Here is a 13,916-nt window from a genome sequence, read left to right on the forward strand (position 1 = left end):
ATTTCTTTTTGACTTGCGAGTTTGGGCAGTTGCCATCTTTGTTTTGGAACCATAAGTGACTAGAAAGAAAGGGCCAACAAAAGCTTTACCTTTCATGAACTGTAACAACATTGTGGAAGGTTTCAAGTTTTACGACAAACACACGGAAAGGTCTTTTTCATAGGTTCATTTTTTCATACAGTCTCTTTGAAACCAGTTGACCCGGCTGGATATTAAACAGATTTTTGAAGGCACTGGCTTTCATCTTTTTGTATGGAAGTTTGTCGCCGTCTAATCCTCTGACTGCTGTTTTTTCTGCCCATTTCACATTATTGTAGACACATTATTCGTAGACACAATGTAGAAATGGTAGAAAAGATAGACAAAAGCTAACCCTAACCTTAACACCTACCTTAAGTTGTAACAAACCACATCTATCCTTCAATCTTTTAAAGAAGAGCAAACTCTTTCCTAATTTCACCGCACACACAACCACACATCATCCATATGCCCCTTTCTCTGTATGCACACGTTGAAGAGAGGAAGCCAATGTGTTGAATGTAACATTATTCTAAGTGTGCATTTGTGTGCAATTACTTAGAGGTGTCTTAAAATGCCAGCCTGCCTGTGCTGAGCTCCATCTTGTTATGATCCACTTCAGGATGTGCACTTTCAGAGAAACCCAGAGTGTTATCCTGCTGCTGATCCCAAGAGCTGCTGGCCAGGTGTGAGAGGGACTGAGCCAAAGTCATTATGGGGTTTTGAGTAAAGTGATGGAAGCCAAGCTAAAGTGAGGAATTAGATGAGCACAGCGCCCAGGGGAACACGATGGAGAGTCAGGAAGAAAAACAATAACCTAGATTTTAGCGATGGTCGGTTTAACAGAGCTAAGAGTGTGGCACGCTGTGGAATGCAGACTGGTGCTAATCCCTCGTCTAGATCATTTAAGGGAACATGAGATGATGATAGAAGGTTCACAAAGCCTGCTTTTATCTCCATTCTGTGCATTCTTAGCATTAGAATGTAAGTAAAATAATATGTTGGCGGATAAATGGCTTGAGACTACTTTTTGTATCTAAAATAATATTTAGCTGCCAGAAAATAATTCAAAATACAATTGGGTTTGACCTCCTGAAGAAGGTTAGACAGAAAATACACAATGTCCCACTAATGCTGACCAACTCTGGTCCACTTTCTAGCAATGTCTTTTTCTAAAGGAACATCAGGCTGACGGTGAGAAAATAGAGAAAGGGAAAAGAGCCCATGAGTTAGAAAAATAAATATTTCTTCTTAGTTTGTCGTAAATATAAGTATCCACAAATATATTGTCTAACTCCTCGCCACTGTAACAGAAAGTTGCTCTGTTCTACTTCTGACAAACAATCAATCTTTATCATCACTAACAACAAATAGGCCATTTAAATACACTATTCATTTTTAGAAGACAATGTTAAGAGCGTTAAGAAAAATAAAACGTGAGCATGAGAGGCAGTTTTCTATCTGCTAGCCTAAATGCTTGACTTGATAATGCTCCTAAGTTTTAAAGTATTCCAGCCGATTGAATGTTCTTCAGGTAGAGCCCTTCTACACAGCCACCTTGGGAGGCAAGAGTTCTGATGGCATCCTGACCTGCGGGGCTCTCACCATGGACGGGAATCCTCCGTTCTCTCTGTCGCTGTAGCCTTCACTCATATCGGCCAGGTTGGTCATGCTGCCGCCGTGGGTTCCATTCAAGGTGCTGTTGTACTGCTCGATGCTTTTAGACACTTCCTGTTGGCTGTCCTGGATCTGGGACAACTTGCTGCGAGCCTGCAGGGCACACACACACACACACACACACACACACACACACACACACACACACACACACACACACACACACACACACACACACACACACACACACACACACACACACACACACACACACACACACACACACACACACACACACACACACACACACACACACACACACACACACACACACACACACACACACACACACACACACACACACACACACACACACACACACACACACACACACACACACACACACACACACACACACACACACACACACACACACACACACACACACACACACACACACACACACACACACACACACACACACACACACACACACACACACTTCAGTGCTCTTCTTTGATTTGTGCAGCCTCCTGCTGGACACCGGCTGGAGTTCCTCGCCAATAAGCACACACACTCACAACTGTTTTCACAGCAGTGTTTACATCACGAGAACAGGGTTGAAGCACCGACACTGAACTAAACATTAGAAATCGGAAACAGACATCTACTTAAAATAGATTTGAGAATCAGGTAATGGTATCTCGCCATGTCAATACATCTGGTTTTATTTACCCAGGTTCACCGACTTCTTCCTCCACTCTAATAAAAAGCAGGAACTCTGTTAGTGGTGCTCATTAACAAAACGTGTTTACATTAAGCATGTAAAGGTTTATACTGAATATTCAATTCAAGTCTTATGTACACCATATGTTCTATATACATCTAAACTTCTCCACCTAGTGTTTACATTCTATGTAAAGTTGTTTTTAAGTTGTTTTTTGGTAATTGGGGAAAACCATAGCTTTAAATGAACAGTGTTCTGCTTTAGTACATTTTTCAAAATAAAAACTTAAAGCACATCATTCAAAAAGAAAATTCAAAAACATTTACAACTGCACAGAACCTTTTGCCTTAATATCTAAGAAGACAAACAATAGACTTTTTACAGCCACTTTTGAAAAGAAATAATACTTAGTAAATGGATTTTAGGTATCACTTTGAGGATCCTTTTGTTTTGATGGTATATGTTTCTTAGTTGCCTGAACTGCTGGAAAGCCGCTGCAGGAGGGAGAATGTATGAATAATCAAAAGGTCCATGTCATTAGAATCAACATGACGGTCCCTGGAAGCAATAAGACTGGATATTATTACAGGTGAACATGAGGACATGATTAGCTGCTGAGACCTAAAGCCTCCGTGTGACCTTCTAACTCGAAGGAAGGAGCAAATAAAAACTGTATTAGTTTTCAAATTCAGGAGAAAATAATCTTATCTGGGCTCGACCACACGGCCAACACGGTGTTAAACAGAGAGACTGAAGAAACGCTATGCAACAACCACAGTGCATGCATCTGAAGTCAAGCTGTGGATACAAGTCGGTGTGGTGAAGTGATGCGTGACAAATGAGTGGCTCTTTGTGTGTTTTATTATTGTGTTGTGTCTGTTTCCAGAGACACACACAGCGTAGATAATGAAGTGCACTGGTGCCCCCTGTTGACCGTTTTCTGTAACACACAAACAGGCCGTGTTCCTACCTGGTTGATCTCATCCTGTGTTGCCTTCAGGGACTTGATGATGGTCTCCAGTTGGATCTTGCCAGCAGCCAGACTCTGCTCCAGCTGGTTCTCCTCCTGCTGCAGCCGGCCCAGGTCGGCCTTGGCCCGGATCAGCTCTTCCTCCTGGCACTGCAGGTCGGTCTCCTGGGAGTGGATCTGATTCTGGAGCGTCGAGATCTGGAGTCAGAGAAGAGAATGAGATGAACACCTGCCAGGCGACAACAGCCCATTGTTACATCGGGTGAATTATTCAAATCATGTGCTGCCATCAAATGATTAAGACATTATCTGTAGCTCTGTGTGAGGCATCGTACTGTATTGAGCGTTATGAGTATACACTTACTTTTGCCAAACAGAAAAAGAAAGGAGAGATAACTACAGATGATGAAACCTCAACAACAAAAAAGTGCCAGCAGACTGACTTCACAAATGAGACATTGTTGTGGTGGATGTTTCTCAGTCTGAACAGGTTGAAGAGGCGCTCCTCCTGGGTGATGGCAATGCAGCCCAGCCGGTCGCATCACAGATTACATCACATGACTTACATACATTCAGTACTCTGGAGCAATTTGGGGTGAAGTGTCTTTCCCAGGGACACAACGACATGCTGACTGCAGTGGGACTCGAACTTGCTACCCCCTGATTCCAAGTCCAGCACACTACCCACTGAGCCACAGCCTCCCAGATTTCAGAGCGCTGGGCTCTGCCTGTTATTTGTCCTCCCAAATCCCATGGAAACTATTTACCTGTTGGGCTTTGCACCCAGAGAGTTCCAGGGAGGACTACCACTTATAGATCCAGGATGCGCTTTTTGTAAATTGTGTAAATGTTTTCATTATACATTTTTGTATGCATGCTTCTTAGGTAACATTAAGCTCTCTTTGGCTCTTTTCTGCTGTAACAATGTACATTTCCCCTCTGTGGGACTAATAAAGGTATTCTGATTCTGATCCCCCGGTACACAGCCCTCCTGTTCCTTGTAATGCTTGTAGCTGCTAACTAGCTGTGAGTTAGCATGCCCTTGTGCATTCTTTTGCAACACTGGTAAAGTGGTGTCATTCCCACAGTCCATTCATTTCCACGTTAACTTCCAACCGTTGCATTTGGATTTCCAACACGGCCATCTTCTGCAATAAAGCAGGAAGTGAATGCTCACCATGTGAGACTCCTCCTGGCACTTGACCCGGACCTCGTTCAGCATGTCCTCCAGCTTGTGTTTCTGCTGGTCCATCTCCTCCAGGCGGTCCTGGGCGTCTTGTTTCTGAGCCTCCAGCTCCTGCAGGCTGGCCGTCTCTCTGTCCAGGTCATTCTGCATCTCCTGAGGGAACGTGTAGCAAAACGACACATTAGTACAAATCAAGTATCATGTGCCAAATCTAGGTGTTCAAACACAAATTGCATGAGTTTGTATACGAAGGCAAGGAGAGCACAATATTTCTCTGTGGACAGGTTCCCTTACCTGCACCTCTGCACTCTTGTGTCTGATGGCCTCCTCCGCGTCCCTGATGTCCTGCTCCAGTGTGTACTTCTCCCTGACACATACACACAAAAACATATACACACACACAAGGGCACTCGTGAACACATACAAGCTGAAATATAACAAAGAATCCAAGAACCACCAACCCCCTGCTGTGTGCACAAATCAACAAGACAGAGTAACAAGACACTGGACTGGGTTTCTGTCAAATGCACTGACACAGATTTATAAAAACTGACAGGGAAAGTAGAGCTGGGTGTGTCTGTGTGTATATAATGTATTCTTTTAGATCCTACATCATTTCCTCAGTTTGGAACATGGTGTAGGTTGGTGGGAGAAAACAACTTTGTGAGAACTGCATGAATGTGTTTTTTTTTTGGCAATGAACATTTCCTAGTATTTTGTTATCCTCAAAATAACAAAATACAGGTTTTTGTTATGGGAAGAGATATGATGTGCATTAACAAAACGGATTTGCGCTGACGTTGCTGTTGTGTTTCTATGGATAAAGCGGAACTTTTGGAGGTCTCAAAGTACTAGGGCTGAACGATTAATTGATTTTAAATCGAAATTTGAAATGATGCGATTATGAAATCGCAAAGAAATTTTTTTTTAAAAATGTTTCTTGTGTGTCAGTCATCCACGCCAATCAGAAGTGCTGTGCTCCACATGTACCAGCCATTGTTAACCAATCAGAAGTGGCCCATGATAGAAGGTGATAGACAGATTGATCCAATCACCTGCCAAGTATTTTGGAAAGTGCCTTCCCTTTCCAAATGGCTTCCAATGGAGCTTTAGATGGTTTGGTGAAACAAACCATCCGAGTCAGGTTAGTAATGCTCCATCACATGTGTTACATCTATTACAGGGTGAATCTTTAACTGAAGCTTGACTTTAAAGCAACCCAACGGAAGTTTCATGTAAGTTTAGTTCTTTCACTCGTAGCTCAGGCTGCGGGGGTGCTAGAGGCGGGAGCATGTTGATACAACCTTCCTAGCCGGAGTTATGGCCGCATTTTATAATAAACTTCCGTTGGGTCGCTTAAAAACAAATATCGCAAATCGAAATATTTGTCAGAAAAATCGCAATTCGATTTGTTCCCAAAATCGTGCAGCCCTACAAAGTACAAATTATTCCAACTCTGACCCCATCTACAACTGACCTGTTGACGTGCAACCAATCAGATGCCAACTGTATGTCGTGCTGCAAACTAGCAGGGGACGTAACCATAGAAACAAAACGGAACTAGCAGTTTTTTCCCCATACAGTCCATGGTTTCACTGCACCCAACCTCACGGTGAGCAAAGTGCAAATCACGTTTTACTGTATGTGAATGTAGCTTAAGGACAATCCTGTTTTATTATATTAACAACGTTGGAAGATTTACAATTTATTTGACTGACCCGAACCCTAACGTTTTGAATGCAGTAAAGGGACTGCCAACTCTGTTCCCCAATCACTTTATCTAAAATGGACTTGGGAACTGCCATCTTCAATAGCATGAACATTTTTATAATATCCATTTGGGCACATCGCAATCTGTAAAACTGTAAAGCTATCCTGCATCTTGAAATAGGGCACCAAGGGGATATGAAATAAGCACATTTGAATTGGAAGGCGACTTATAACCACTATGAAAGAACAGCAGATGTCAGACCCACTGCTCGTGTTGTGTGTGTCACAGTAGATTAGACAGAACGCCAGTCCATAGATGTACAGTAGCTGGTTTGGTTACCTGATAGTATTCCACTGGGTAAAGGCAAGTGTGCTGACGCAGCATGGAGAATAAGTAGTGAACAAACAAAATTTGATAAAATACACACATCAAAAGAAGATTTGGCTGGGTGGCTGATGAAGCGATGGAAGGAAGAAGGAAGCGATGGGATGAGAGAAAGCCGAGATGTGAAGTGAAGCTCGTCCAGGTTTGCTTTTCAAGTGTGCATTTTATCAGAGACACGGGACCAAAGATGAACAGTTTATACAGAGATGAGGGCGATGCAGCGCACTGAGACAAACGCCATGACTCGGATTCTTTCTTTCTTTCTTTTTAGTATATATTTCAAGATGAGAATCCAGGGACTGGAGATCTCACATAGAACTGAATCTCCGATAACCACTTGCATGATTAAATGAACTGTCGTTCTCAGGTGGTGGTGGAAGTTGTGTATGCTATGTTTTGCACCGAAGAAAATATAAAAAGGGAAAATGGATGGAGGCATGTCGGATGAGATGAAAACAGCATGGCGGATACATTTTGCAGTGTGAGCTTTTCCCGTTCTACACAAGTACGCAGCATCAGGTTGGTGACGTTACTACAAGAACATGTGGAAATAGAATCGGATCAGAGCAGCTTGGAATTAAAGAGGCCCTATTGTGCTTTTGCCCTTCCTGTAGTGTGTTCTATAGGTTGATGTGCATGTCAATGGTCTGCAAAGGCTAACATTCAAAAGTTCTTTCCAGATGGAGATTCCCTCCCACACATCCCCCCGTTTACTGTTGTTATTACTGCATTACGTTTTGGCTAAATACAATGTGCTATACTAACAGAATACAAATACAAATAAAACAGTTTGGATGTATTCATTTTGTTTGCAGCTTTGAAAATTCAGTTGCCGTGTCAGCGGTGCTATGTCATTGAGCCGTGCCACTGATAGAATTTGTTACCTCTGCAACTGTGCTATTTCCTGGCTGATGTCATCCAGATCCTTGACTCCGGTGAACTCGCCTGAACCCACTGAACTGGAGCTGTCCTGTACAGAGCCAGAGCAGGAGGCAGAGAGAGAGAGAGAGAGAGAGAGAGAGAGAGAGAGAGAGAGAGAGAGAGAGAGAAGGGAAATAAAGAACATGTTGGCAAATTAAATCATATTTGTCGAAGAAGTGGGATTATGAATTGGTACTGACTGAACCATGGCAGACCAAGCCAAAGGAAGGAGAAGGAGGAAAAGAGAGGACAGGAGATAAGTGCTCGGTGAGAGGAGCAGCACAGAAGGTGGGCCTGGGTCAACACGTAGGGGGTGTCAACACCACTGACAAACTGCAGAGGGAGGAAAGATTCAGGATGTTGCAATTGTATGAATATAACTAAAGCCTCTTTCATAACAATTGTTCTCAAAAAGGTTTTAATGTTTTGTACACCAGCTTTTTTTGGGTGAGGTAGGATACTGGGTACACTGCTACAGTACATTATCATAGCATTTATAAAACGCAAAAAGTAATTAATTCCAACATTTATTTTTTTCGGTTCCCTGGTGGCACATTCCGTGTACTACAAAACAAGTCGATTTCTTATACCTCGAAAATGCCCCAAACTATTTTTTCACATCCATTTAAAACAACCACAAGCTAACGCCGCCGAACAAACAGTCAGTGACTGATACTTCCTATGCAATCAGTTTTTAGGTTTTTTTTTATTTGTCCATTGAGTGTTTAAAAAATAAAGGATTAATACGGGATGCTATCGATTTGGTTAATTTAAGTATTATGTTATAATGATTTTAAAAGAATCCAGAATCTTTCCTTGGTCAGCAGCTGGTTGACAGGGTGAGACGTCACATGGTATGTCATGCTTTCTAGTAATCTGCTGGAAAGGCCAGGCAGCCACTGAAAGCATTTATAGGTCCATACACTATAGGTCCATATACCTACCCACAACTTCAACATTATAGCCTGAGAGAGGAGGAAGAGGTGACGTTAGACACTTCAGCAGTGAAAGACTTGCAGTACAACAGTGGGGAGTAAATATCTTGATTTACCTCATCTTATGTTTACCATTACTGTGAGTTACACTTGTAACTTTTTCGAGGGATTTTGCAGATAAGGAAGTTTGTGGGGTCTGGGTCTGGGTGTTATCCTAGATAACAACCTGTCGTTTACTGCAAACATCGCTGCTACAACCCGCTGCTGCAGATACACGCTTTTCAACATCAGGAGGATACGTCCCCAGCTGACCCAGAAATCGACGCAGGTTCTGGTCCAGGCTCTCGTCACCTCACGCCTAGACTACTGCAACTCCCTCCTGGCTGGTCTACCTGCATGTGCCATCCGACCTCTGCAGCTCATCCAGAATGCAGCGGCTCGTCTGGTCTTCAACCTTCCAAAATTTTCCCACACCACGCCGCTCCTCCGCTCCCTCCACTGGCTTCCGGTAACTGCTAGAATCCACTTCAAGACACTGGTACTTGCGTACCATGCTGCGAATGGATCTGGCCCTTCCTACATCCAGGACATGGTTAAACCGTACACCCCAGCACGTGCACTACGCTCTGCATCAGCCAAACGGCTCGCTGCACCCTCGCTGCGAGGGGGACCCAAGTTCCCATCAGCAAAAACACGTGGGTCTGCTATCCTGGCTCCAAAATGGTGGAATGAGCTCCCCATTGAAATCAGGACCGCAGAAAGCTTACACACCTTCCGGCGCAGACTGAAAACTCATCTCTTTCGACTCCACCTCGAGCGATAGAATGACTAACAAAGAACTGCTAACAGAGCACTTATATACTAATAAAGGACTGGCTTAGCCAGTTGAGCAGCACTTGAAACAATTGGCTCTTTGAAACCTGATGTTCTTATATGATTCTGTTTTCCTCAAGGTTGTGTCTTCCTGGTCGAATGTACTTATTGTAAGTCGCTTTGGATAAAAGCGTCAGCTAAATGCAATGTAATGTAATGTAATGTGCAGTTTAAAAACAGTGTCTAGCAGACAAATGTGTACACCTTTAAGCCCAAATATGCTAAGGGAAGAACAAATATGAGAGAAGAGCAAAGGACTCACCCTTCTCATTTCAGACAGAGCAGCCATCTCCGATCCCACTGGGGTCATGTATCCTGACATACTCTGCACACAGAGAGACAATACTTAGTTTATGATTCTGTATCATCCGCAACAGGTTTAACTCATCCAATGTGAAAAGAGACAACACCTTTGGAAATACATTAGCACTAGGTTTCCTGTTCTTTTTTGTTACATAATGTTATCATGATGTAAAGGTACAAAGTTAACGATACTTGGATTCACCAGCTAACGGTAAAACAATCACAGAAAGGAACAAGTACAATGAACATTACTATAGAGCCTTAGGTGGAAAGAGGGTGAAATTAAGAAATTAAGTATCTTGCGGTCTTCATTTAACTTCTTATTATTTAACTTAAGGAACAGCAAAAATAAATACGTAAATCCAGGATTGTCTGAAATAAAGACATTTCCCTTGCCACAATCCTAAACAAGGTAATGAGCGCCGGGTACTGCCCCGATACATCATGACGGCGCCCCTTTTTTGGTGACAACATGTGCGGTCATTTGACTAGCAGTAAATACAGATTCTGAAGTAAGGCCGCAGGCCGACACTGAATCTGGGATTTCCTTGGCATCATACTTCAGCTGTGACAAATTGTTTCCCACCAACGTACAAGTATTGACTGACCAATCATTTTCGTTTTCTCTGTGGAGGCCTGAAGCCACAGACAGTTTATTTTATCATTTTTCTAAGTAAACAACATTTTAACTTGGGTTCTTTTTGTTGTTTGACATGCAAAACACAACCCAGAAAAATAAAAAGGCATGAGAAAACGTTTCCACCGGAGAGTGGGCAGGGCCATTTCGCCAGGCAGTGACATAGAGTTGCTCTCATCTATAGGGCCACACAATTAATGGAATCTTTGGTTGGGCTTCCCACAATTAAATGAACCAGTAATCGAACCACCAACCCTAAGATTATTGGACAACCTGCTTTACCTCCTGTGCCCTATGAATTACATAGATACTATGTATGTATGTATGTATGTATGTATGTATGTATGTATGTATGTATGTATGTATGTATGTATGTATGTGTGTGTGTGTGTGTGTGTGTGTGTGTGTGTGTGTGTGTGTGTGTGTGTGTGTGTGACCTACTGGTACAGGGGTCCCTCTCTCTGAGGGGGGTAACATGTCGGCAGTCAGGGCCTGTGGAGGGTCGATGCCCTTGCTGACCTTCTGCTGGATGAGATACATGGCGAGGGCAAACTGCTCCCTGGTCAGCTTGCCTAGCTGCCTGGTGTCTGCCAGAGCCCTGCAGGGAGGAGCAGACGTTCAACAGAATTACATTCAGCTAACTCAAGTATACTGAGCACACTGACCCCACTGTGCAAGTCTCTCAGGGTCCCTACCATATGTGGGCCAGGAGGTTCTGAGAGAGTCCAGAGTGCATGAAGATTTCTTTTACTTCATGCCCGCTGACAAAACCATCCAGATCGGCGTCAGTCTTCAGAAAGATGTCGTCATAGCGACCACGGTCTGACACTGGGACCGCCCAGTTCAATGAATGCTGAAACCGAGATAGAGGAGATGCTCATGTTGAAATTCTTTGCGTCTTTGACTCAAAACAAGTCTTGAATTAAACAAATGTATGTTATATATGTTTTAATTAAACATAAATCTTTTCAGAACAAGTCAGTATGGCTCTTCTTCAGAGAGCGATATCCAGGTGGTTATGGCAGATATGGCAGGGTAGAACTTTATGAAAAGTTCTTCCCAAGAAACTATTTTCCAGGACATTTTCAATCGCTGGGTTTTTACCGTGATAGTCATAAAGTCCTGAAAAGTGCTGCATACAGCCATCAGTACAAAAGACCAATCTAATATATGTTTATTAATGTACATTTTTGTAAACGTGTCCCAAACAGTGCACCACTACAGTGTTTATTTAGAATAAAGTAAGCATTGATGTAAAGAATAATGCAATTTAAATATACTTAGTAGGATACAAATTAACTGTTGCTTAGATTCCTTTAACTTATTTGATTGTGCCTGCTTTTCATTAATGTTTTGGCTTTGTAATTTTATGGAGAGCCACGGAGTATTAAGATAGCTGTTATGTAAAGCCAAAGCAAATAAATAAAGGATTTAAAATGCAAATAAAGGTTTTAACCATAACTATTCCTCCAGTTTGAGTTATATTATGGATTATAGTGTCTGATTAATGGAGTGTACATAGTGTGTATTACCTGTCCAGACTTGAGTGTGTGTTTGGGCGACAGGCTGCCGGTGCTGTTGAGTGAGTTCATGCTGCCATGAGAGGGTGTGGAGCGTAACGAGTCTTTTGGTGGGGGGGGGCTTGCAGGTAGTCCAGTGGCAGAGCCAGCCACTGAGCCCAGACTCTTCTTCCTCTTGGACGGCGGGATGAGGGAGGAGGGGAGGAGGGAGGGGACCGGCTCCTTCTCCAAGGCCCGGTACACCAGGTGCATGGCCTAGGGTGAGCAGATCCTGCTGTTAATGCATTCTAATTGGCTGCATATAAAGCTTTTAGAAAACTCATTTGGATCAAAACCTGGTATTTCCCTCCAGTCCAGACACACATTCTAATACCGAGTAAAGTAATCGATCTACTATTTATTAGGGTCAGAGCAAAACAGGATGAATTATCATAATGTAATTGTAGGAATTATCTAATAATTGCATTGTTGTGGGCCTAAACATGTTCAGAAACACCATTTAATTTGGCACAAAACGTGTACATAGTGTATACGTACATAAAATAGGATTCTTTAAAGTGAACCTATCATGCTATATTGGAAAAATATATTGTAGGGCCATACCTATACAAAACATGTCAAAATACCAAACAGATCACCCGTTGTAGCCATGCCTCATACTGCTCATACCCCTCTTTTGCAGCCCTGTTAGAGAAACACGGATCTTGGATCCTTAGCTTGCAAAAAATAAAAGAAGAGGAGGCGGAGGTAATGCCTGATCAGAATTCTACCGGAGATAAAGTTAAATTCTGTTGTGATTTAAACCACGTCAAGGATTATTTCTGAAACAGTATGGAGCTCAAATGCTTTTTCTCTTGTGGGTTTATCACGAGGTGAGTTCCTTTTTTTATTTTGTGCTTTTTAAAAAACACATGTGCTCTACAGTACAGGTTAGCTCTGAGTGTTAGCGAGGCTTGCTAATGTAAACAAAGACATCCAAAACACGTCAGGCATTGTTTCTGATAGCAACTTTCTGTGGGTCCGCTGCTGATTTGACGTCAGTTCGGATGGAATCTGAATCCGCTCGTTGTACACTCGTTTTTAAAAGATTTGGGTACGGAGGAAAAGAGAGACTGACGCTGCGTGAGTTCCCAGACGCACCGGGGACACATATTTATGTATAAAAGACATCACAAAGTGCATTTTGCATGATAGGTCTCCTTTAACATAGGGGTGGGGAAATGACTTAACAGCGCCACCTAGAACGCAACGCCCATATGTGTGTTTGTCCTACTTGTGTTAAATTAGGTGGTTACATGTAACATGTGGCGACGACCAAAAAAGGATATTCTTGGTATACCCTAAACCAGGGGGTGTCAAACTCAATTTCATCGCGGGCCACATTCTTATAAAGGTTGCACTCAAAGGGCCGATTGTAACTATATAAATATATATATATATATATATAATAATGTATTATATTACATTATTGCCTCTGAATTGGATTATTATCGGATAGGATAATAACTTAGTAATTAACTACGTCTGAAAGCAGAAGTCCAGGGCAAATAATTGCAAGTCTCTTCAGTGCCATGTCACAAAACGAGATGCATTGTGGGAAATGTAGTTTATGGGCAACCTGCTTCTGTAAAGTGGCATGTAACCGTATAATAAACGTATTATATTATTTGCAAGCTCTTGCGGGGCCACATAAAATGAAGTTGCGGACCGTATTTGGCCCCCGGGCCTTGAGTTTGAGACCCCTGCCCTAAACCCAACAAAAAGTCAGAATGTATGAATATTTTGGCCTTTTTTTTACAATTTTGGGTATACAGTGTCTTTACTGAAGTGACTGTATTGAGCAGGGGAGACGGAGGGGATGAAACGCGGAAAATGGTCCCAGGCCGAAATAGAACCCGGTCCCCAGTACGTGGACTGCCAGTTTTTTTTACATTAGGATGCTGTATTATAAAAAACTCCCCTTACAGATTGCATGTGATTGACTGATTTTGTCAGTACCATTTAAAGATATGTTTCTCTTAATCATTGAATAATCCTGACAGATAACACTGATCTTAATACTGATCTAAATAATAGTAATTATCCACAGACCAACTTCTTAGGCTGTTTTGGGG

At 42.5% G+C, this 13,916-nt stretch overlaps 1 protein-coding gene across 1 annotated transcript in view; it reads right to left on the minus strand.

Moving 5' to 3' along the window:
• LOC117445256 (epidermal growth factor receptor substrate 15-like 1) overlaps positions 1–13,916 on the minus strand; it is a 51,314-nt gene that overhangs the window by 31,998 nt on the left and 5,400 nt on the right. Inside the window, exons 9-17 of the mRNA XM_071202943.1 lie at positions 11,815–12,057; positions 10,978–11,135; positions 10,724–10,880; positions 9,605–9,667; positions 7,498–7,583; positions 4,813–4,885; positions 4,510–4,671; positions 3,333–3,530; positions 1,609–1,788 (exon numbers count right to left, since the gene is read on the minus strand). Of these exons, the coding sequence (XP_071059044.1) occupies positions 1,609–1,788; positions 3,333–3,530; positions 4,510–4,671; positions 4,813–4,885; positions 7,498–7,583; positions 9,605–9,667; positions 10,724–10,880; positions 10,978–11,135; positions 11,815–12,057 (1,320 nt within the window). The remainder of the gene's footprint in view (positions 1–1,608; positions 1,789–3,332; positions 3,531–4,509; positions 4,672–4,812; positions 4,886–7,497; positions 7,584–9,604; positions 9,668–10,723; positions 10,881–10,977; positions 11,136–11,814; positions 12,058–13,916) is intronic.

This window comes from Pseudochaenichthys georgianus, chromosome 4 (genome assembly GCF_902827115.2).
Source record: "Pseudochaenichthys georgianus chromosome 4, fPseGeo1.2, whole genome shotgun sequence".
Taxonomy (NCBI): domain Eukaryota; kingdom Metazoa; phylum Chordata; class Actinopteri; order Perciformes; family Channichthyidae; genus Pseudochaenichthys; species Pseudochaenichthys georgianus.